Genomic DNA, 25,411 nt, shown 5'->3' with positions numbered 1-25,411 from the left:
TGGGAGAATGACATCGGTTACATATCGTGTCAGTTTCTGGAGTGTGTCAGCGGCTAGCAGGAAGCTTACTGCATGTGAACGCCGTCATACGAGCCAGGGATATCTGACATGGACTTTTGTCTGCAGGAAATGGGCCCTTGTTTAATGCAGTTAACAGAAGCATGTATGGAATGCAACAACACAATTATCCTTTATTATATTACACTCATTTGAATACTGCCGATAGCATCAACACACACTCTCACCAGGCTTCCTCCTCTCGCACCGCAGAGCCCGGACAAAGGCTTTGTGTAGGTTTTCATCTAAATTCAGACATTATTCAGAAGCCATGGTTACACTGGACCCATTGCATTTCGTTCTATGGGCTGTTTGCACGTTTGATTCTGGTCAACAATATACCTTATGTGTGGGTCTATAGTACTGAGGCTAGTGCTGTAATCTGAGCTTATTTTGCAGTAGTGTAAAATATCCTTTCATTTTCCATGGGGGTGTTTGGATACACTTACAGAAATCTGACTTCTTAAAGCATGAAATCTACAATGTACAGCTGAGGTTGACACAGCAGCTGTGTCAACCTCAGCAATAGATGCTGAAATATTCTATGTTTATATATATATATATATATATATATATATATATATATATATTTTTTTTTTTTTTTTTTTTTTTTTTTTTGAGTGCGGGTCCCAACTTGTTTTTCTCTAAAAATGCATGTGGTCAGATGGAAAAACACACAAACTTGTCCATTTGTACAAAATGAAATAGCTGGTAATGGACAGACACAATGTTACTGATGGTTACATCCTCATGCAATAAAGAGGATATATGTTGTATCAAAAGACAGCTGAAGGTGCAGAGGGTATAGCAAACGTTTGTCTTGAAACTGTTTGCTAAGTGCTCACCTGCTTTTAGATAAATATTTGCTGTGGTTTCTGGTGGACCCTGACTCTGACTGCAACAGTACAATGGCACCAAGTCCCAGTGAAGCAGCTACATAGCACGAGGGAGAATGTGAGCTATTCTAATGTGGGCAGACTACCTACAGTCTCAATCTGAACTTCTAATCAGCGGTTACATTACAGTGGCGCCATTCGCTAATTTGTCATTGATATTGCATCAAACATAATTTAATTGCAAATAAAATGAATGAATTTTATTGGTCATGACAACTGAGTTGCAATAACTAAATAAATGTTTTGGCGCCTTCATGAACTTGCTCTTTATGTTCTGTTCTGCCATTTTGGCCGCTGTCTTCGAAATGACGCATTTAACGATTACATTTCCACTTATTCTGTACAGTGCATCGGATCTAATAACTGTTTATCTGATGGCTGATTCTTCGAATGAAATGTAGCCCAGTCAAAGTAGTGTTCATTGTTTTGGGGCTCACCAAACAAGACCCTTCATGGCTATTTCTGCTCCTTCCTGACAGAACAGTACAACCTTTAAGTCACATATCAGCACTAATGTTCTCCTCTCTGTTAATATCTTTCCCCCCCTTGTGTTTTACTTACTTTCTTATTTTCTTAATTTGCTAGTGTGCTTATCCTGCTGCATGACCCAGTTTGAGCTAAGCTTTAGCTGTCAGACAGAAGGCTTCACATTTGACTCTAGAATACTTAAGAGTACTTTGGTATACACAGCAGTATCAATTCAATAACTACAAAGCACCCAGGTATTCTGGCTTCAAAATAAGCCAAAATCATCACCCTTCCTTCATTGTGCTGACATTTGGTATGATGTGTTTGTCCTAATATGTTCTTTACATGCAACTTTGCAAACCTAAGCCATGCATCAGTCCATAAACTTTAGTATTTAAAATGCTAACTGAGCTCTTGGCTTGTTACGGTTTCTTACCTGGCACAAAGCTCGAGCTGACCTTGGGGTGAATTTGTTTGAATGTCCACTCCTGGGATTATTGTGGCATTGTATGCCTGCATGCCCCGGATCAGCAAACTGCCAAAACTCCTGCCTTCATAGAGTTGCTAACGCTTGCTGATGATCAGTTACTCAGGTGCGTTTGAATAGGAGCAACTGGCTGCTACTTGCTCTTGTGGAGGAAGCAAGTTTAGTTTAGTTTTTTAGCTTTTTTAAATTTTTTAGTTTTAGTTTTTCGCAGAACTGCCTCTCTGTCTATTGCATTTTCTTATTACTTTAGTAGAAGTTGAGCAGAGCTCTGGTGGGAATAACATAAGGTCACTGAAACTCCATGCACTAATAGACAAGTTTACCCCCACAGGCACACGAGAAGTAACAGCAGAGTAAGAAAGATGTCAATCAATCACTGTCTGCACATGCCCACACAGCCCTGAGAAGATTAGACAATATAAGTGAAAACACCTGTGTGTGCAGCTATGGGCCGTCGAGCGTAGCATATAGGCTTTTATTGCAAATTAACTTTAAAGAAATGGTAGGATGAAATGAAGCATGGATGTTTTAAACACACTGTTCTGTTTGGTATTACTTTAGCTATCTTTCTGAGCTTATAACAGATAATGAAAGGGCCTAAACATGGTTTACAGTCAAGATAAAAGCATGCTCTTGTTCAAGTATGCAGACTAGATATTGCAAAAACTTGATCACTTGAAATTCCGTGCATGTGAACACTCTGGGTGATGACTGACTGCAGGTGGATGAGCTGTCAACAGCATGGGGCAGGGGCAGGGACAGCGTCAGGTGAGAACACTGACCAGGCCCAAGGAGCCTGGGCCCCCGAAGGAACAGGGAGAGAAGAACGGTGTGCTGTTGAGCGCGAGTGATAAGGATGGGAGGGCTAGAATAACTTGTAACTGAGGTTGATTTAAGGCAGACGTAAATACTGTATCCTGTCATCTCCAGGCACACTTCACCATGTAAGACAAAATTCTCTAACCTCCTAGGACCTGGCGTCCACATATGTGGACAACACATTTTGGGTTATTTAGACCAAAATTCTCAATTTTGCTCTACAAGGGCCTGATATCCACTTACGAGGACATTATACCGCTACTGTTCTATCGAAATTTTAAACGAATATCCTAATATGTGGCTCTCGTTTTTCTTAGAAACAAAAATTAGGTAAAAAAAAAAATCTGGTAGTTCTATAGTTTTACGTTCATCAGGTCCCAATCAGCCCAAATATCAGAGAGAAATTAAAAATGCTGCCGTGGAAGAGTTCGGGTCTTAGGAGGTTAAAACAGACATAATCCATTCTAGCGGGTAATATATTAGGACGGTGGTGACTGTGACAGACAGCATGAAATCAGTGAAAAAAGTGTTGCTCTTACCTCATGTTTTACCTAATTGGAACAGACTGTATCACGGTCGAGATATTGCATTTCACAACTAACAAGCATTCATGGAAGGGTTCCATTGAAGTAGTAACAGCCACTGTGTTGGAGCCTGTCTTAAATTTAGGCACTGTCTTTTTGCATATCAGCTGCTTCCATTGCTAAAGGGACTAAAATCATGTAATCTGATTAAGGTCATTTCCTGTTTAGAGTTAACATTCCTGTATTCCAGATGGGGTAACAGCTATAAAAGAGACTGTAATGACCCAAGGTGACTCACACATCCTCAACCTTGTGAATCTAATCAGCCGTCCAACATCCCAGTGGCAGTTATCCAGTGACCCTTTTAAGTTTGGTTTTGAGAACTGGCAGATAGTAAAACATACTTTGTTTCAAAAGTACAGTGGGTTGTTTATACAAGTACATAGTGCTAGCTAATTTGGGTCTTTTTAATTCAAATTGTTAAGGCTGGGACTGGAAATTGGCCAATGAATCCGGTCACCCGATCTAATAAATATTTGATTATTTTGTATCCATATCCATATGAGTATACAGCCCAACAATAAGCAAGAAAATCCAGCGGTGGTTGAGCTCCAGCTGGGATTTTCATAACCACTAAATCATAGTGAGACTTCATCAATCGCACAAACTCTGGCACTGAACCTGCCAACATTTACACATAGTTTGAAGGGTCAAAAACAGTGAAGCGAAGTCTGCGATACATGACGCGAGCAATTCTTTGGCCAATATCCGCCCAACAACACTGCGCTAAGCTGCATGAAAGGCCTAATGAGACCGCACTTTTTCAAAGGCTGTTTTTTATTTTATTATTGCGGGCAGAGGAAGAATGTGCTACAGTAACACAAAGCAGACCCCGACATCGCAGAAATCCAGTCTTCAAGCAATGACTCGTTTAGTCTCGGATAAGGAGAGAGGTGGAGCGGTAGCAAAGATGAAAGGTGCTCTTAGAGGTTAACAGCAGTGATAACCTCGAGGCCTAATCGTTCAAAGCTAAAACGGACGGAGCATAGCAATGAAATTCGAATATAGGAAAAGAGCAATGACAAAGGCACTCTAGAATCATAAAGCTGCCCCGTGCTATCACCGGTCAGTCGGTTATGTATGAGATGAAGGTACTAACTGGTGAAAATCCAAATGAGAAATGTCAGAAGAATGATACGAAACACTAACCAAGGATGGGAAGACTGGCATGCACAGGAAGGAAACAACCACCACGTTGACATCCTGTTTGCATTCATGCTCATCAAGCGGGCATCTTTTTCTAGGCGCACATCATTCGAATCTTCTGCTAGAAGCCATTATCATTATACTCTTCCTGTTTATCAGCCTCATGCCCTCACGCTGAGCTCACAGAATGATTATGGAAACTGTTGGATGGTAATCGGATTAGTCCGAGCACTTGACAGATCATGAGTTCTGTTGGAGCGGTCCCACCGCTTTGTTCTTCTGTTTAATTTAATAAGGTCTTACGGTACGAGGGGTCGGACGTGAACATGTACAACAACAGTCTGTCGTTACCTTGTCTTTAAACTCAGTAGCTCCGAATCAGCACCTGCTAAACACTGTCCATACAGTTCTTGAATTATCAGCCTTATTTAAAGATGCATCCATTGTTTTTTGGCCATTTGGGGGTCACAAAAATACTTTTTTCAATTCAACATCATGCACAAAAGTTGCCATAAAGCCAAAACAGTGAGCTGAACGGAGTTAAAACAGTAAAGCAGAGGCGACTTTTAGATATTATTTTACATTAGTTTGTTTCCGAAGGGGATTCTTCCTTTTCTCTTTCTGGTAGCTCTAATTCTGTAGAAGCTTGTCCTTTGCTTGTTGTATATTCTACAGTGGAGATGGAGAAACACATGGGTGCTAACTTAAAGCATCTGGGGTTCATGTCGAAAATATGAAGCCATAAATTGTAATCTAAATATAGCTGCCAGTGTGCTTGTTGTTTACAGTGTTTCTCTAACTCCAAATTAGCATCCACATAACTCACTGCTTGTCTTTCTGTTTTCAGGTGTCCTCATCTTGTGTTCCAGCAACAAACTATGAGTTGGTAAGCAACAGTCTTTCTTTTCTTTTTTCTTTTTTGTGTTAGTAATTGCTTCCATGCTGTACTTATTACAGTGTCCGTCTTGGTGCAGAATTGTTGCAAATAAGGTTGGAAAGTAACATGCTCTATCAGCTACACTAACACTGCAGTCACTATAGCAGATAATGGTCCATTATCTGGAGGCCCCCAGAGACAAACTTGTGATTTGGGGCTATATAAATAAACCTGACATTGCTCGACTTAACCGTTGTTTGGCAGCTCATTTTCTGTTCTGATAAGGTTATAAAGGTTATAGCTTTTGGAATAAAAGTTTAAAAAAATCTTCTGGATAAGAAAGGTAAATAAAAAGCTGTGCTATTGAATCTGCTATATCATGATGATGACTTTTGGTCTTTGAAATAACACAGAGCAAATTGGGACGTATTCTGGGTATGAAAAGATTCTGCAAGAGCCATAAAATATTCGCTTGCTCGGTTGCCTTATATGGTATTGACATACGAGGCTGTGTTAGACTTGGATATGATTCGCTTGCTCGCTTCATCGAATGTTGTGTGTTTAAATGGTTTTGGGCGCTTGACAAACCAAAGCAAATATCCCCTGCACTTTTCTGTGCTCACACAGAAAATATTTCTTGAAATTGTCTTATTTTGTTTTTAAAAGCAGCAGTAATTAAGAAAGAACATGTTATTATCCTTGCAGTTGCCTTGGCACTAGATGCCTTCTCCATGAAGACATCTGTTTGAGATGTGCAGAGGCATGAGGCTAAGCTCTCTGGGCATTGTTAAAGGCATGTGTTTGAGTTCATTGCTTTCTGAAACACCTTTGGGATGCAGAGGGCAAGATTTTACCACAAAAATAGACTTCACCGCTATCTGTTGGCCTCTATCAGTTTTCCCTCCACCTTTTTCATCTGACGCACTCCTGCAGCCATCACATGGACTAGGTTCAAGTTTCACCAATTTAGGTGTTTATCCAGAGTTTTAAGTAGTTTATTAGTAGTATAGTAGTATTTTAATAGTCAATGGTAAGGAAGAAAAAACAATTTATCCGCTAGACATATGTGTGTCATGTCAAAAATACACATATAAATAATATTGAAAATTTTTAAAAATATACCTTTTTTTAATGCATTTGTACAGTTGTGTAACAGACACTGTATTCATTATCATTCATGATGTTTTTCATACCCACATTTTTCAAGCAGTGTGGAGGACACTTTGTTAGTAATATTGAAATACAGATTAAAAAAATATTATAATATCTTAATTGGTTGTGTATTGCTGAAGAAAGCAGAGGCAAACAGTAACTGCAGGGCAAATCTCGACAGTCTATCTCTTGAGCTTGCCAAAAGGCGTCTCCCTCGAGGCTTTTATGCCTGCATTAAAGGTGCTGATTGCCTCCATAAACACGGACGGGCTGAGGTGTAAAACACTGGTTGACGTGTCTTTACTGTACTGCTGAGGAGAGAGGAAGAAACACAGAAGTGTTAAAGCTGAGGGAAACAATGGATTTCAACACAAACAATGGCACTTTTTTTTGATTTTCTAAAAATACAACTGCAGATACTGAAGAGGAAATAGGAAGCATGAAAAATAAACACAATGGTGGACACCTGCTTTTATGCACCTGAAGTTTTCCAAAGACTTGTGGTGTTAATTTTTGTTGGTAAGCTTTGCTGTGTTTGGTTTTTAAAGTGCAGTATGTATTACAGAAATGAGTAAGTTATTGTGTTTGTGCGTCACCTCTCTGGTGTGTGACAGGAAACTGGATGGTGTGTGTGTGCTTGTGTGGGTGGACGTGAGAGTGTGCATGCCTGCGAAGCCTGAGGTGTGCTCTCAGTCAGCTCTCCTCAGCCCTTGTTTGGTGAATTCCTTTGCTCACAGCCAAAGGCAACGTGATTTACTGCCCTGCATCAGGTACACTCTGATTGACCATATATTAACTCAGTTGGAGAAAAATGCTGAAAAAAAAATAGAAAGGTTTTTGGTTTTTTTTAATCCAGACATTCCAGTAAGATTGACGAGCTACAACTGGAAGAAATTCAACTTTATTACCAGATGATCGCGCTCCTTATGTAATGAATCTCATGCAGCTGCTACTCGGCTACAGATGAAAATAAGCAGTGCTTAATGAGTTTACTATTTTATTTGAATTTGGATTTTTTTTTCTCATTTTTATTCCTTACATGTCCAAAATAAAGTAAAATTTGGAAGCAACAAAATTGGTTCACAGCAAATGCATCTTGTTTTTGGCTTTTCATTAAACCACATCATCATGACTGCAATGAGGTGTTTAGTAGGTTCTGCGGGAGCTTTTGAAATCTTTGATCTTCCTCAGCAGGTGGAGTTGAAATTGCAGATGTTCGAAGCCTTTTTTTCAGAGCATTTGAAGTGGAGTTTATTATGTATAAAAACTCAATTTCAAGTCTTTTTTTTTTTCTTTTTCTATTCTTGGATCCTGGCTGTCAACAAGAGTGCCTATCCATAATGCCCTTACTAGGTATGCAGAGGCCCTATTGTCCTGCTGTTCAAACCTTTTTTGAGGGGGAATGGCCAGTCAGAAGAAACTTCACTGAATGTCAGGGTGGCCTTTAAGTGTGAGGACCTAAAACCGGTTGGTTTTAAACAGTATAAAAGATGTGCGATGTAGCTACCCTGATGTCATGTACTGGTTTGTGAACTTCTCGCATAAAGTCTTAAGCTGACCGATTTCTCGTAATCAGGTTGGTGTTTTGAAATTGGATATAATGAGTGAAGGGGTCAGCTGACAGTCAAACCGCATGTTCATTGGCTAACAACCATCACATCCTGTATAATTCTCCTTTCAGACTCTAATAATGGCAATAATTCGCAAAATGAACGTAATCGTTTGTTGAATGTGACCCCAAAGTAGTGACTGAGCCTTAAAAAAATTATCAGGATAATGTCTACAAAGGTCAGGGCCGAGGGCTATTTTCACCATATTCTACAGGAGCGAAGTCATTTTGCAACTACAGCTATTGCCCCCTGGTGGTCATTTAATAGACTGCAGGTTTATGGCAATTCTGCGAATCCGAGGGCCCTATAAAGGCCCAGTATAAGATGGAAAAATGATTATTTTGAACTTTAAATGACGCAGACCTACTCTAGGAGATACCAAGAATAAAAGTAGGGAGCTGTACTGTAAATGAGCATAACTGATCCCTTTTGAAGGACCTGTTATCACAACAGCTGGGAGTAAAAGTTTGTTCTTGATACTGGTGGTGCTTTTGATTTAATCAAATATCATTAAAAAAAGAGTGCAGACTTATCACCATTATTTAAGTGTTAAGAGAATCGACTTTTCTCATTGCTTAAGGTAAATCTGTCTCCATAGCAACTGGTTTAAGGGCACAGCACAAAGCTAGTCCAACAGTGTGCAGGGCACTGTGTGAACTAAGCTGGATAGATGCAGCTTTTAAATGTACTTATTTTTATTCTGGTCTCAATCAAACTGTGGATGATAAAGCCAGATGAACGGTTAGAGTAATAATTTAGTAGATATGAATAAAACTTAACAGCACCAGCATTAAGTCAATGATACTGTGAAATTGGTGCTTAGTGATTTTAGTATGTTGTAGCAATATACTGGTGACTACCTCTGGAGTGAATTTGAAATGATTCAGCCCACGGCTGGAAGGTAATGCCAACATTTACTGTAAGTGATGATGTGCGTTTCAGATATCTTCAACTGTTGAAGATGACAGCAACTGAGGGGTGCACAGTGTGCCGTAGAACATGCTGGGAGCATTCCTCAGATATTCCCTCATGTTGAGCTCATGTTGCCAGGAATCAGTTTTATTTTGCACAGCCCTTAGATGAGGGTATGTGGGCTGTCGTGGAGATGTTAGGTGTTCTCACCGGTGAGATAGGCTGCACATTTGTTCTCGCAAGTAAAGATATGCACACACTCAGAGAACCATAAACCACTAACACCTACGTCATCCACCATTTTTTTTAATATAGGTCTTGTGTAGTCAGGGAACAGGGCCAGGACATCGCTGAGTAATGAGTAACTGCAGGGCAAAGATGGTGTAGATGTGGTCCAATTAGTGCTGTGTTTAGAACCACACATATTTCCCCGATGTGCCCTGTGTTACGCTGTGTATACAAGCAGCAACCAGGGATCCGGTTACAAATTACAGAATGTTCGCAGAGCCCTGGGAAAGCAGGAACTAAAACATAAAATAGGCATGTTTAACATTGGACTGAGAGCCAACTAAAGCATAATGCATTGGTGTTTGAAGTGGATATTACATAAAGATGCTGTGTGAAAGATAGGACATCATGGTCAAGTTTTTCCTCTTCCGGCACTTTGGTTTAGACAGTAAGAAGAATTAGTTACATACTGCTCAGAGTGAATTCCCTAAGGAGATGGTTGTTAAACAACTAGGAGAAAGTAACTTTCATGCTTTTTCTATCCAGTTCCATAGAATTCCAATCCAAATGCAGTGTGCATGTTCTAGAGATTCAGTTCTTTTTTGTGAACATATAACATTTTAAAGCTCATACAAGTTTGGTTGCTTTGCATCAAATTGCAAAGCAAAATGTATAATGCACCAAAAGTATATACCAGTATACTTGTAACTGATACACTGAAAATAACTGAGCCTTTTGGTTTACAATGGTGAATTACAATTGAACAGTGGCTTATAAATTGCAGTTTTATGAAGTCATCCCACAAACTTAGTAGCTGCAGTCCAAGTATTTCCAGTTCTGTTCACTCTGACCTGATTACCAGAATGGACTTTTTTTGCACGCTAAGCAGTTATTTATTTTTACCAGTGTTGGAAAACACAGTATGAAGACTGTCAGTTTAGATTATGGTCACTCAGTAACTGCAAGGTATAAGATGCCAATATATCCTTCAGAAAATCTATGGTTTTTTTATGACTGCTTTAGTTGTGTTGCTATTAATAATCAGAATCAGAATTCTTTATTAATCCCGAAGGAAATCAGCATGTTTGATGGCTAAAACCAAAATAGACCATCTTTACTTGAAAAATCCTGACAGTTATCCCTCAATAGTTTTACACAGACAATGCCATACTTAGTAGGGAGTCTGGTTGGGTGATTTGTGTTAACACAATAAGACTGCCACAGTTAGCTTCTCTTTACAAGCAGTCAGCATTGGTTTCCTTTTCCCCTGACCATAGTCTTAACAATCTGTTTTTAGCCACGCCTACATCTTGTTCCCTCACATGTTGAGTAATAAATAATTTGGTGAGAACACAACTTTTTTCCTAGTGATGTTTTAATCTTTTCAGTAAGTGGAGTTGTAACAAAATGCCTAAATATCAGAATAAGCTGTATTAGCATGATAACATTCTACTATCATTCTATTATCTATTATTCAATTATCAAAGAAACATTCTAGGTAAGCATATTGTGGACACTTATTTGGGCAGCTACTTTGAAGAATGTATAAATTAACTTAAATTTCAGTGATCAACGGGATGTAAAAACTAAATCAGATAAAATCTGGTTATAAAGTTTGCTCACTTTACCTAAAAACAGACCTATCTGGGAGTGATGCTTCTAACCAACATCGTGTCTTTGACCTGGACCTCATGTCTTTTATACAGCAGCAATTTCTGTTGAAATAATAAAAGAAGTTTGATTTTTTTCACATAAAAATTACTGTGAAAAACACCACAATCACACAGGGCCACAAACTGGTCTGCAACCCCCTTGCAACTACATGCAGTTAGAGAAGAATGTGTATTCCGATTGCTAATTGGTTAGGGAACTGATTCCAACAGTTGCAGTTTGCACCCTCTTTGTGCCCACTTGCCAATCACTTGGGGAATACACATTTTTCCCTAGCAACCAGAGGTCACCAATTGGTCTCTAAGCTTTTATGACTAGTACCTCAGAAGGTAAAAGCCTGCTTTGCATTAAATATGTATTGTTTATCCACCAGTGACAGAGCAACATGATGATCTGGAAATCCGCTGCAACCTCAAGCACCTCCAGAGGGACACATCTGGCTTTCAGCTGTTAATTCTTCCTCTGTTCGTCACCACCTTGCTTCTGTCTCAGTCTCCTTTTTTTGTATAACATAACATAATATAAATATGGTTTATAAGAGCTTTCTTTCTGCTGAACACAGCTGCCTCCTGTAGCTGAAAATGACGCTATGAGAGCGATGACTGAACCAAAATAGTACAGCTAAACAATGAGCTCAGAGTTGCTATAAATCTTAGTAAAGCAGAGCAGAGTCGTAGGTTCAGTTGATAACACATCACTATGAAAGACTTATTAAACATCGTTTTCACATTTTAATTTTATAATTTCTGTAATTTGCTGTCTAAACCAAATCCTTCATATTTTTTTGGAAAATAAATAAAAACCATATGTACTACAACATTTGAATCCTCATGAGACATGCTTACCAAAGAAACACATCATTGTTTTTATGGAATTTTTGCGCTCTTACCGTACTAGCACGTACTAGAGCACAAAAGAAGAAGCAGCTTGTTTAATAGGTGTGTCTTTGTTTGTGTCCATGACAGCGTGACTTATTAGACTCTCGTTGCACATACACGTTAGAAGTAAAAATAGTTGGCAGATGCTTTTGCATACTCCCCCCCTCTCGCACATGTTAGAAAAGGCTTGTGGTTACATAACGGAGCGAGCGGCCAGGTCCGTATCAGTAGGAGCAGGGACAGGCGGGGGGTGAGGAAACAGAGCGATGTCAGGGGTGGTTTAGGGTCACGGCCGGCTCAAGGGTTTTTCCCACAGCAAGGACCGGCCGCTCTGTTTTACCCCGGGTCCTCAGGGATCCCTGGCATGTTAGGGCCTAACCCCAAAGGGGGAGGAACTGAGAACAAGCATACACACTCCAACCTTAACCCCAACCTTGGATGCACACAGGCCCTGCCTCCTCAGCAATGTGTTTACATTTCTGGGACGTGGCTATGTGAACGCTGCAGATGAAGGAGCATGGAGCATGAGAGAGGCACAGCTGTGTGTCTGTGTGTGTGTGCTGTTGTTGATGAAGTAGGAGAGCTTGGCTATAAGTCTGTATTACCGTTTTTAACTTTCAGCGGTGCCATGTTGTTGTTGTTTGTTGTATTTTGATTCTGTGCAATTCTCCTATGAACAAAAAATAAAAAATAACAGAAAATGACTCATTGCAGGTTGTTTTGCACCATCGTACAAATTTGGAATCAGGTTTTTTTGCTTTGATGTTATGTTATTGTATGCAGAAAGGCCTCTTATTAATAAAGTACTGATTGGTTAGTTACTGGCCCTTAATGTGCTTCTATCCTATGCAGATGTGTGTATATTTTACATGTCTGTATGCATAATGGCTGATTTTTACTGAAAACATAGGAAACCAACATCAGGAGATGCACCACTGGAGCACGATTGCCTTTTTTAGGTTATTGTCAAACATCAACTTGATCATAACTTGCATTAGCACCTGGAAGTAGGGGGAAACGCTGACTGTAAATGTACATTTATTTAGAAATATGTGTATAAATGCAGATTTAACACATGTAACTTTTCGTAACTGTACAACTGCATCAGGTGAGCCACCATCGTTGTGTCCAGATCTACAGTTTGTGCTTATCGCCACTAGAAGGCACTGTTGCACAAGACACTTTACAGGTGTTTGGTGTCATATCAGACAGTCTGTGTCACTCATAGTGCTGAAGCCTTTATGACATTGGAGGAGAGCAATTAGATATATTCAGTTTTTATTGACTTTTCAAACTGAGAGTGATATCCTGATGGTGCCAACACCTGGTTTCCAACAACTGAATTTATTTTCAAGTTGAATGTAATTTGAGACCGTAAGTGGCCACTCTAGAGCATCAAGCAATCATGGTGTAGTATTTTATTTTATCTGTTCTAGATAGCATTCATCAGTCTTACTAATGAGGTTTTTTTGGTTGCTTTGGAATGCATTTCCTCCTCTGCAAATTAGGTCCTTTGACGGTACGTTTTAGTGTAATGTGGATAGTTTCAGATCATGCATTTAACGTTTCATCTCGCTGCCAAGGAATGCTGCTGCATAGCTTCTCATCAAAGTAAAATGAGTTTTTTGTATCATTCAGCAGCTTAGCTGAAACACAGGGACATCTAAGGCCGCTAAGCTCTGTGTGGGATGTAGTCCAAAATGCAGTGTAAAGACAGGGAGCAGCGCGGGTGCCTAGCTACGGCGCAGCCAATGCATGTGGTGTGTGTTCTTCAAGGTTTCCAAAGAAAGCAAGTCCTGAAAAAAAGCTGTCCAGTCAGAGAGAAAAGGGCAACAGGATGAGGGGCACTCCCTGAGCCTGACTCATACACACACACACACACACACATACATACATACATACATACATACATATACATATATATATATATATATATATATATATATATATATATATATATATATATATATATATATATATGAGTATATGAGTCATATATAAGAACAAGATCCGGGCCATCAACACATACGCCCTGCCCGTGATCAGGTACCCTGCTGGGGTAATAAGCTGGCCAAAGGAGGAGATAGAAGCCACTGACATAAAGACAAGAAAGCTCCTGACCATGCATGGAGGGTTTCACCCCAAGTCCAGCACCCTGAGGCTGTACGCTAAGCGGAAGGAAGGGGGCCGGGGACTGGTGAGTGTCAGCACCACAGTCCAGGATGAGACAAGGAACATCCAAGAATACATTGGGAAGATGGCCCCAACTGACCGAGTGCTCAGTGAATACCTCAGGCAGCAGAAACCCAAGAAAGAGGAGGGAGACGAGGAACCATCATGGAAGGACAGGCCCCTGCACGGTATGTACCACCGGCAGATAGAGGAGGTGGCTGATATCCAGAAATCCTACCAGTGGCTGGACAAAGCTGGACTGAAAGACAGCACAGAGGCACTAATCATGGCAGCACAAGAACAAGCTCTGAGTACAAGATCCATAGAGGCTGGGGTCTATCACACCAGGCAAGACCCCAGGTGCAGGCTGTGTAAAGATGCCCCAGAGACTATCCAGCACATAACAGCAGGGTGCAAGATGCTAGCAGGCAAGGCATACATGGAACGCCATAACCAAGTGGCCGGCATAGTGTACAGGAACATCTGTGCCGAGTATAACCTAGAAGTCCCGAGGTCAAAATGGGAGATGCCCCCAAGGGTGGTGGAGAATGACCGAGCTAAGATCCTGTGGGACTTCCAGATACAGACGGACAAAATGGTGGTGGCTAACCAACCGGACATAGTGGTGGTAGACAAACAGAAGAAGACGGCCGTAGTGATCGATGTAGCGGTTCCGAATGACAGCAATATCAGGAAGAAGGAACACGAGAAGCTGGAGAAATACCAAGGGCTCAGAGAAGAGCTCGAGAGGATGTGGAGGGTGAAGGTAACGGTGGTCCCCGTGGTAATCGGAGCACTAGGTGCGGTGACTCCCAAGCTAGGCGAGTGGCTCCAGCAGATCCCGGGAAAAACATCGGAGATCTCTGTCCAGAAGAGCGCAGTCCTGGGAACAGCTAAGATACTGCGCAGGACCCTCAAGCTCCCAGGCCTCTGGTAGAGGACCCGAGCTTGAAGGATAAACCGCCTGCAGGGGCGTGCTGGTATATATATATATATATATATATATATATATTAGGGGTGCAACGATATTCGTATCGATATTGAACCGTTCGATACAGTGCTTTCGGTTCGGTACGCATATGTATCGAACAATACAAAATTTGTAATTTATTTTATCAACTTTCCTTCTGACTATGCTGTCTGTGTTGAGCGCTCAGTGAATCTGCGTTTGACTACTCCGCCTAGGGTCGACAGTGCAGCCTAGGCGGAGTAGTCGAACGCAGATTCACTGAGCGCTCAACACAGACAGCATCGTCAGAAGGAAGAGCGCAGGGCAAGCTAGCGAGACAGAAGTTAAGCTCTCCTTACAACATGGACCTCCCCCACCCTCATTCAGATCTGGCGTTTGGAATTATTTTGGTTTGTATGACCCTGAAGGTAAGCAGTCATGGACTAAAGTAAAACAGTATGTTGGATGTGCCATGCAATGCTTAATTACATGGGTGGGAACTAGTGTGTTAGCGCAGTTAGCTCGTTAACGTGTTGGCCGTCTAGCCCCATGCACGGGGCGATCGGCGGTAGCTCGTTAACGGAGATTTGCCGTGTTGTGGCGTTAAGGTCATTTCAACGAGATTAACCTGAAAGCACTAGTGGGAACACAACGAATATGACTGCACATTTACGCCGACATCATCCTAGTGCAAAGACCAAAACAACAAGCATGCTACTAACCTTAGCCGAGTCATTTAGACAGCTGTTAGCACATGATTCTCCTTATGCTGCTGAGAATATAGCCCAGAAGAAGCGGATAGTATAGCTTTTATTTTGGAAAGAGACATTTCTCTGTAATAAACTCTCTTTTCCAAAGATGAGTGATTCCTCAATCAGATACAGGGCTCGCAATATTGCTAGCCCAACGTCCTGGAGCTAGCGATTTTTTTCAGTCGGGGTACCAAAATCTATCTCTTCCCTGCCCGTCGGGCTATTGTAGGAAGAAAAATATATGTCAATGCTTTTGCATTCTTTCAGAAATGTAGCTGGGTAATTATGTCATTGGCATCGGTGAGCCACTGTCAATATGTGACATTGAAATCGCGTTTAAATTTGTGCTTGTTTTTTTGCTTTCACTTTGCAATCGCGCGAACTGTGTATAGAGAGCGACAGCACTGATCTGTGAGTGATGATAATTTGTGCACCAATTCCTCTGACATCGTCTTATTAATTGTTAGCTTACTATGCAAACATGACAAGTGAAATCTCCCACAGCTTAAACATGTGAGAGGTTGATCGCGCAGAGAATCGCTGAGCTTATGTGAGTACGTGTGTAAAAGCAGCAGGATTTATATTTGACTACGATGACCTGGATGACTGAGAACCTTCACAGACAGATATATATTTTAGTTCTGCTGAGCCAAATAAGACAGGTCAGGGTGAAGAAGTGACAGCCAAAGAAAAGCTTACCACAAAACGGAGAAGTTATGACAAATCAGACTATAAGGCAAAAAGAAAGTGCAGCTTTATGGTTTCATGGACAAAAGAATTTCTGTGGCTGCAATATGACGAGCTAAATAACCAGGGCTGCACATAAGTGGTCCGCAGGTGCGCATTCGCTGTCAAAATAAAAAACATGCACAAGGGTTAGGGTTAAATTTAAAAACTGTACTTTTGAGTTAAAATATATATTTATAATTTTAATAAATGACAAATTAAAAAGGCATGAACATTTTTTTTGTATCGAAAAAATATCGAACCGTGACACCAAAGTATCGAACCGAACCGTGAATTTTGTGTATCGTTGCACCCCTAATATATATGTGTATATGTATGTGTATATATATATATGTGTGTATGTGTGTATATGTATGTATATATATATATATGTGTGTGTATATGTATGTATGTGTATATATATATATATATATATATATATATATATATATATATATATATGTGTGTGTATATGTATGTATGTATATATATGTGTGTGTATATGTATGTATGTATATATATGTGTGTGTATGTGTATGTATATATATATATGTGTGTGTATGTATGTGTGTATATGTATATATATGTGTGTGTATATATATGTATATATATGTATAAACGCCGTCCCTCTCTCGTTGTGTCTCACACCCACACTCACACACCCAAAGTGGTGATCTTAACCACTCTTCTGTCCACACTAAGCCGCCTGGGCCGGGCTAAATGGGTTGTGTCTCGAGCTCCAAAGATGCATAGCTGTATATTTAGCCCTGGGTCATTTGCCCGACAGGCTCTTGCTCACTGTCTACGTTCTTCCCTGCCCCTTATGGGAGGAAACTCCCAGCGTGCTCACTACCTCTGCTCTCCTTAAAGCAGCGGGCTATAATTTGGTAAATTGGTCAAAGGAGCCACTGTGTTCATGTGAAAAAGAGCACATGGCACAGTGGCGGAGCAGATAGAGCTCTGGGTGACGGTGTGCTGCGCTCAGAGGAGACGAACACGTGGCTGAGTCGATGGTCTTTTATCATCTGTATGTTTTCGCGTGACACTTTTTACAAGGACAGACGAACGGGAGTAACTAAGTTAAAAGACTCCTTCACTCAGAATTTGTTAGTGAATAAGCAGAGTATTGTGTTCTGGAAGTGATTTGCAATGTCAAATGGCATTAACGTTTGATGACAAAAACATGATGCTAACTTCTACTTGAGCCAAAACATCAGTAGTCAGTGTTCCAATATAAAAAGAGAAGTTGGTGTGTCAGTTAAACTTGTGTTCTTTCTGCTAGCCAGCAGGGGGCGACTCTAGCTGTATAGAAATCTGTGGGAAAATTGGCTCCCTAGATTTACAACCTTATTAAAGACTTTACTGATGAGTTTATGATTTCAATCTTTATTTTCAAGTCTTCTACCATAGAAGATGATATTCATTTTCTAAATGATGGTCTATTGTGTCCCTGCAATCCTATTTGGCAGATATGGCTTCCAAACAACAAAATACTCAGCTCTAGGCTTCACAGTGACACCTAGCCAACCATGTGGTGATGGCACAATAGCTACATCCATCTTCTATATACAGTCTGTGCTGTAAACATTGCAGAGAACAGAAAGACTTTCTGCTTTAACTCTGGCCTAATGTTTCCATTGAGTTCTCCTCTGCACTGAGATTCATTTCAGGTATAATAACTTTTACTTATACCACCAAAACAAAGCCATTACGAGCCGTGAGGCAGTCTGATCTGATATTAAATGGGAAGAACAGATGATTCAGAAACAGAATATATGTAATTATATAACATTAGAAAGCATTTTATTATGATTCCTTTAATTTGCCTCTGCCCATCTGTGCTGCATCAAACCTTTCTTTCTCTAACTATTTAAAGCAACACAGATTTGAAACTAAATTAGATCACTTCTCCAACATGTAGTTAGTGGCCGCAGATTTTATAACAATGCTTCTTTTCCCATAGCAGCTACCGTTGCTCCGCAATGTGAGTAAAGCAGGAGGAGGAAGGGGAGGTCTGAGGTCTAAATTGACTGTTGTAATATACAAACACCTGACTTACTTTGAGCCTACAGCCTGTCTTTCATTTTGGTTGCGATGCTTGATAGAAACCATCTGGACCACAAGAACCGTGTCAGTATAAAAGGACCTTGGATGAAACAACAGTTTAATCACGCCGAGCTTTCTACTTTTTTGTCAGCTGTCGGCATTCTGGCAAAATCTGCCAAATCTTTGGTTTAGTGTTATAGGTGATGCACAAGTATTCTAAACTAACATGGAGTAGAAAAGTGACACAGGTTGTTCAGTTTGGAGACATGTAGATCAATGAATGTTGACAGAATGTAGCTGTTAGCAGCTCTAGAACTAATCTTTATCATTATTATTAACCAAAGACACTGGGAAACCTCCCAGATATCCTCACTCTGAAACCAGGCATACTGAATTTGTTTTCCTTTTAAGCCAAAGCTGAAATATTTTGTAGATCTGTGGGAGAGCAACGGCCTGCATTTAGCCCCTCTCATGAGCCTCAGCTGACTTTGTTCACGATGATGACACAGCTCTGAGCAAGAGATGCGCAAAGGAGGCACAAAATCTGAATATCTATGATGAAAATGATTTTAAGTTCAAAGGCTCACTCTCAGACTAATAGTTGTATGGAAATGGCACATGAGGCACGATTAGAAGGGCACACTAACATACTTGTGAGGTTTGTGTTTACGCTGGCCTCGCAGGTGCTGCAAAGCTCTTGGCCACAGAGGAGTGTTTGTTTTGCTCTCGTCTTTATTCTCGCATCTGTTGTAATTATGTTTAATCACGATTATGTTTGAAGAGTTTTTTGCAGTCTGCCCTGCGGTTGTGTGCTGTCAGACCACAGCACATTCATTCGGTGTGCACAGGGAGGCCAGCTAAGAGTTAAAATCTGCAAGTTTGCACCCCTGTCACATGGGCCAATGTGATTCAAAATGAGAAACACAACTGTCTCGCTATAAAGTAGATTCAGGATTCTGGTATGCATTACTATCCTCCACAGCTTCTTGCTTTAATCAGATCCTGAAGTTTTAAACTGTAGCTTCAAATAAATAAAATTATTACATCTGCTTTGTTCTTGATTTAGAAAAGAAACGATACGAACACGTCTCGAATGAGAGCTTCAGATCAACTTGTTGCTTGGCTTGATTCAGCAGAGGCTCCTGCTGACAGACATGTGGCAGAATGACACAGCATGATGCACTAAAGCTGCAGCCTTAAGAGCTTGCTATGTCAACATAAGGACTGCAAATAAAACTAGTATAGTGCCAAATCACAACAACAGTCACCTCACCTATAGAGAAACCCCTCCCCCCCCAAACAACTAGACCCCAACAAGATGAGTCCTGGACTGGGAGCTGGTTCCACAGAACACGGGCCTGAAAGCTTAATGTTTTGCCCATTTCCTAATTCTGCTTTTAAATACCCAGGAACCACAGGTAAACATCTAGTCTTAAAGAAGATAGTGGTTGGCCTTTCCTTCACTGTGAATACGTACACAGTCCTGGGCTTGAAGACTTGACCTCTTGATCTTGAATCTGAAATTCCGAGCTGGGACAGATAATTTAGGTTTAATTTAAAGCTTTTAATCATTTGGGTCTTGGAGTTTCTGAAAGCTTGGTCTGTTTCTTGTTTCAGAATTGTGACATTTATTGTGCACAGCCTGCAAGAATTGCCCTGATTTAAGAAAGAAAAATGGTAATGTCTGTATCAAAGCCCCCCTTCAAATGCTTCTTTTGAAGATTACTGACACAAACTGCAAACACTTCCTCTGTCGGCTGTTTTGCTGATACAAAACTTCTCCGGCTTTCTCGTGCTCTCTGAATTATTTGCATCTCTAAGCGACGACGTGCACATGGATGCAAAACAGCCATCTGGCTGCAATCTTGCAAAGCGGAAATGCACATGTTCGAATATATCATTGTGAGAATTGTTTGTGTCTCTGTGTGTTTTTCTGGGTTTACACACAATGGCCTCCATTTGTGTGAAAATGCCTGCGGCTGCAAATTTTGGCCTTGCAGTGAAATCCACAGTCTGCATTTAGAATCTCAAACATTAGCCTGCTGTTTCCTTGTCCTTCATTCTTAGAAACAACATCTGTCTGCATGTACAACAGAGAGAAATGTAGTCACGATGCTGATAATTGAATCCCTTTCAGTCATAAATGCTGCAGTTTGGAGCAGACTCCAGTGACTGTAGGTCTCTCGTGCTCTCCCTGCTTGGCGGTTTAGTCTGAGTGTTTGGAGTCTGTATTCTAGGGCCTGCACGCTCAGACTGTAATTAACAGTTTACATTTGCTGTTTATGTTCCACTGAAAGTTTCTACAGAAGCAGATCGTCCTGGGTGTTGCAGCCCAGCTCTCTGTGTGGGACTCTGCAGAGATCACTACCAAGCAGGATTAAAGAATGAACCGCTGCAATCATATGTTGCACAATTTAATTTTTACAATAGTTAAAAAAATATAAAAATTTAAAAAATATAATTTCAATAAAACTTGAGTGTCTTCGGTGTGATGAAGAGAATCTATATCTGTGCACGAGGCAGACAAAGATGGATTTTTGGACTTTTTATTGTAATTCACTGAGAATTAGTTGTATTTTTCCTCGTTCTTGACTTTTAATGGCATTTACAGAGAGGAGATTGCTTTTTGTTCTCTGGTATCAGCTCTGTTACCAAAAACAGGACATTAGCTCAGGGGGTTGGGACGCGTATCTGTAACCGGAAGGTCGCCGGTTCGATCCCCGGGCTCTCTGCCCTGGTCGTTGTGTCCTTGGGCAAGACACTTTACCCTACTTGCCTACTGGTGTTGGCCAGAGGGGCCGATGGCGCGATATGGCAGCCTCGCTTCTGTCAGTCTGCCCCAGGGCAGCTGTGGCCTCAACCGTAGCTTGCCTCTAGGGCTGGGCATATTACCCAAAATTCATATCTCGATATTTTTTAGCTGGATGGCGATATAAGATATATATCTCGATTTTTTTTTTAAAGCCATAAGTTAAGAACAAAAAGAGAGTTCTTAGTCACACTGTGTCCCAGATGTCAAATGGGCATTTTCTTTACATACAGCGTAGATGTACATGAAGAAATTACTCAAAAATAAATTATCAGCATTTATTAAATAATCATGGTCCAATGTTGTTTTTGTGCATAACGAAAAGCTCACAATTGTGCAGTCAAAATGTAAACTAATAGACCATGAGCGTAATAACAAAGAGACAGATTTCACAGCTGCACCACGTCTCTGAACAGGTGCCATTTGTGGTCCTTATACACACACAGTACGGTAATATTACGTTGAAGCACAGTACGTATCACTCCGCGAGGCGGCTCCATCAAGCGGTGCAGCTCCGTAGCTTAGCAAAGTCATATTAAAACATTTTTTGACAGATTGCTGAGTGCTGTGTACCACATAAAATCGGTTCGCGGTCAGTAAGCACAACCAGAATTCATACATAAGGCGCACTGTCGATTTTTGAGAAAATGAAAGGATTTTAGGCCGTGCAGCCCCTCCTGGCTGCATGTCGTTAGCGCGGTTAGCTCGCTAACACGTTGACACCGTCCAGCCCCACGCACGGGGCGATCCGAGGTAACTCGCTAACGGAGATTTTCCGCTTTCATCTTGTCATTGCCTGCAGGTAAAGCTATGGGGGAGGGGGAGTTGTGTTCAGTGAAGGAGAGGCGAGGCCGAGTAACGTTGCGTAGAGACATAAGTGGACGAAAGAGAGGCAAACCTGCGGCTCCACAAGTATAATTATAACGTAACATAGACTATATCGATATAAACGATATTGTCACATCTTATATCTCATATGAAAATATATCAATATTTTTAAAAAACTCGATATATCGCCCAGCCCTACTTGCCTCCACCAGTGTGTGAATGTGAGAGTGAATGAATAGTGGCATTGTAAAGCGCTTTGGGTGCCTTGAAAAGCGCTATATAAATCCAATCCATTATTATTATTAATGTGTGGGTATTTTTTAGGTTATTTCCATGGTTTTGAGAATTTAAAAAGATATTTTTCCATACTTAGAGTGAAGAGAAAGAGGACATTTAGGGATTGAGAGATGCAGAATGATATGCAGCAACTGGTACTGCCAGTATTATTGTTCAGATCTTCCTGCTATTTACCCTAATGCTGTCTAAAGTCCGAACAGGCTCATGATCTCCAGAACATGAAAAAATGTGAAAAAATGAGCAAACCCAACTTTCAGTGCAGAGTATTGAAACTTTGGACTCTTCCTTTTTCTTTTTTTACTGGTGTTGAAACAGTCAGGTAATGAACATCTCTGCATAAAAATCCACAGCAGCGTGGATCTTCAAATGCTATGATGCATTTTAGGCCTCATTTAGTTCCATGCACATGTGTGTGTTAGTCTGAGGTTAGTGGAGCCCACACAAGCTCATGACGTCACAGATTGCTCTGTTTTCTTCTTCTCCTCTCTGCCATCTTTTCCTCTCTGTACCCCAAATCCTGTTTCTTCATCTGTCTGATTGTTCCTGTGTTTTTGGTTTTTTTTTCTTAGCATGTCCATCAACCCCTTCCCACCACTTTCTTCTGGTTTCTTGTCCCACAGTGCCCCTTTTTTCCTCTCCTTTGTCTTTCCTGACACTCTCTCTCTCCATAGCTGTATATGGTGTTGAAAAAGAGAGTTCCTCGGCTGGACTCTCTGGTCTTGGCTAATGGAAGCAGACCTGTCTCTTTGTGTAAATATTTGCACAGAAGGATTATAGATGGTCCCACACATTCAAGGTGGAGTTCTACTCCACTCCAGGCCACATTAGGGCAAGGAATGGCTCTGAGCATAGCGTAAACACCCGATGACACAACATAACATCTCACGAAGTCAACTGTTTGAAACGTATCGGCAGGTGTTGATCTCACTGTCTGTCTCTTTTTGTCGTTTCTGAACAGGCGCCGAGCAGTGACCTCCCTCTCAAACATGTAGACACCATGGTGAGTTTACCTGCTGATTTTTCGCAGGTCCATTCTTCTTGCTTGGTTAGACTAATGAAGGAGCTGATGGATCTGCCTCTGCAGCCTTGGCTGAGAGGTCAGACATACTTGATGTAGAAAAGGTATAAAGTATGAGTGGATGGTTTCCCAGCTGCCATGAAGGACATTCATTATAATAAATACTTCAGAAAAGCCAGATTAAGTCTACACTTGATGCACAGCAGGGCCTGTTGAGATCAAAATCCCACTCATTCATGAGATATTTTTAAACAATATCTCACATCCATCGTCCACAACAAAAACACATATTTGCGCCAGATGATATCACGTTATCTTTTCAGAACACAAACATTAAATCATATCAAACAGGAAGTTCTTTTCTGGGCATCAAGCCACATTGCTGTACCAAACAGCTAAGTGGACTCTTGGTTGCTTTTGGTTGTCTTTGATTCATCAAAACAGAAACATTAAATAATACCCAGTTGAAATCTATCGTCGAACCCCGTAACACCAAAGATGGTGTCTGTATGACACATCCTTCGACCCTACATCCAAGTAGTCCTTATTTTCTTTAAAAGAATATATTCAGACAGTTTAGCTGCTGGACTGACACGAGTACATCTGGAGTAGAACAAAAAACTGCATAGAGCGGTTACCTGCAAGGCCGTTGATTGGCAACCTGTGCCAAGAAGCACTTGGGTTACGCTAATGTGACCAGTGCAGTGTGCTGGAATGCAAAGTCTGTTTGCACCTTCTCCTGTGCACCTGGAGCGTAGCAGGCGTGCATTTTTTGAGGCTCGTGCAGAGGCCTATGGCCCCTTAAGAAAAAGTCGTAATTCTACTGAATGGTACAAGTTTGAGCTTCAAATTGTACTTAAAGTACGTAAAGTAAAAGTACTTTCTTCTGACTCACGTCCGTGCTTTTATTGAATCATAGTTGCTGATTTAATAATGTGTTTAATCAATTTAATGTTGAAGCTGTAGATGATTTTAATTACTTAATATATCACGTTGTTGCTTTATCGATAATACTGCATCACTGAATATTAGTCGATTTATATTAAAATATATGATGCAGGTTACAAAGTTCAATATTTGCATTTGAAATATTCTGGAGTAAAGCTAGATGGTAACATAACATGGAAATATTTTGGGGAAAAATTGTGGATGTGTTTAGTGAAAAGACAAGTGTCTGTGGCACGTGAATTCTGGCATCCTTCATCTCCACTACGACATCTGAGTGATGTTCAGCTTACGCAGCGTGAGCGAGATAAGCCCAGCACAGGCAGCCGCACGGCCCGCTAACTATTTTTAAAAAGGTTTTGTCTGTTTACTGTAGTATAAACTCTTTTAAAATGTAACTGAAGCATCTGCAGCTAAAGTGAGTTTATAAAATGAGTTGTGGATCAGATAAATATTATTATCTGTTTAATAAATTGTGTTGAGTATCAAGTGTGGAGCTGTAGCTTGCATTGTTTTATGCAAGGTGCTGGCATGGTTCATTTACACATGAGATGTTAGACTCTGGGTTACCGGGTTAATGAGATGAACGGTCACAACTTAACAACAAAAGTGTGACTTATGCCTCCTTCACCCCCTCTAAGCTTTAAATATGAATCAGTAAGGACGTGTGAAACAAGGAGACCCTCAATTTTCACTGCATACACTGTTTGACACAAACCTCCAGTCTGGGGGCTCAGTGTGTGGACTGGATGGAAGTTTTGAGGCGTGACCATCTAATGTCTATGCATTCATGCAACACTGGGCTCAGTGCTGCAGCTACATTAGCAGATATGAACAACTTCCAGTATTTTTAAACCTTGCGTTTTTGTCTGTGACTGCTGGAGTATTTGGACATGCTGGTTTTCAGCCCAGACTCCACAGGTAGCATTGGGTAGTAATGTATTTTAAACACATTTTTTTTGTTATTGTTAGAGTTTCAGAAGAGTTGATATGATTGTTGGTTCTTTTTGCCAACTCCTTGAGAACAATAAATTTTGATGTTCTGACAAAGCACTCAAAAATAAGGGTGGTACATGTTTGCTTT

General features: G+C 40.7%; 1 protein-coding gene across 15 annotated transcripts in view; it reads left to right on the top strand.

Moving 5' to 3' along the window:
• Positions 1-25,411, top strand: part of LOC309691066 (tensin-1-like) — a 243,244-nt gene that overhangs the window by 155,148 nt on the left and 62,685 nt on the right. For 14 of the 15 annotated variants that reach the window (XM_082508581.1, XM_082508582.1, XM_082508596.1 and 11 more), the window contains 2 exons: positions 5,305-5,343; positions 23,323-23,364. In XM_082508581.1, the coding sequence (XP_082364707.1) occupies positions 5,305-5,343; positions 23,323-23,364 (81 nt within the window). The remainder of the gene's footprint in view (positions 1-5,304; positions 5,344-23,322; positions 23,365-25,411) is intronic. The other variant, XM_082508584.1, reaches the window with a different exon arrangement.

The sequence above is a fragment of the Aulonocara stuartgranti genome (assembly GCF_965226115.1).
Source record: "Aulonocara stuartgranti genome assembly, chromosome: 16".
Lineage (NCBI taxonomy): Eukaryota > Metazoa > Chordata > Actinopteri > Cichliformes > Cichlidae > Aulonocara > Aulonocara stuartgranti.
This window is presented reverse-complemented; position numbering and strand designations above follow the sequence as displayed.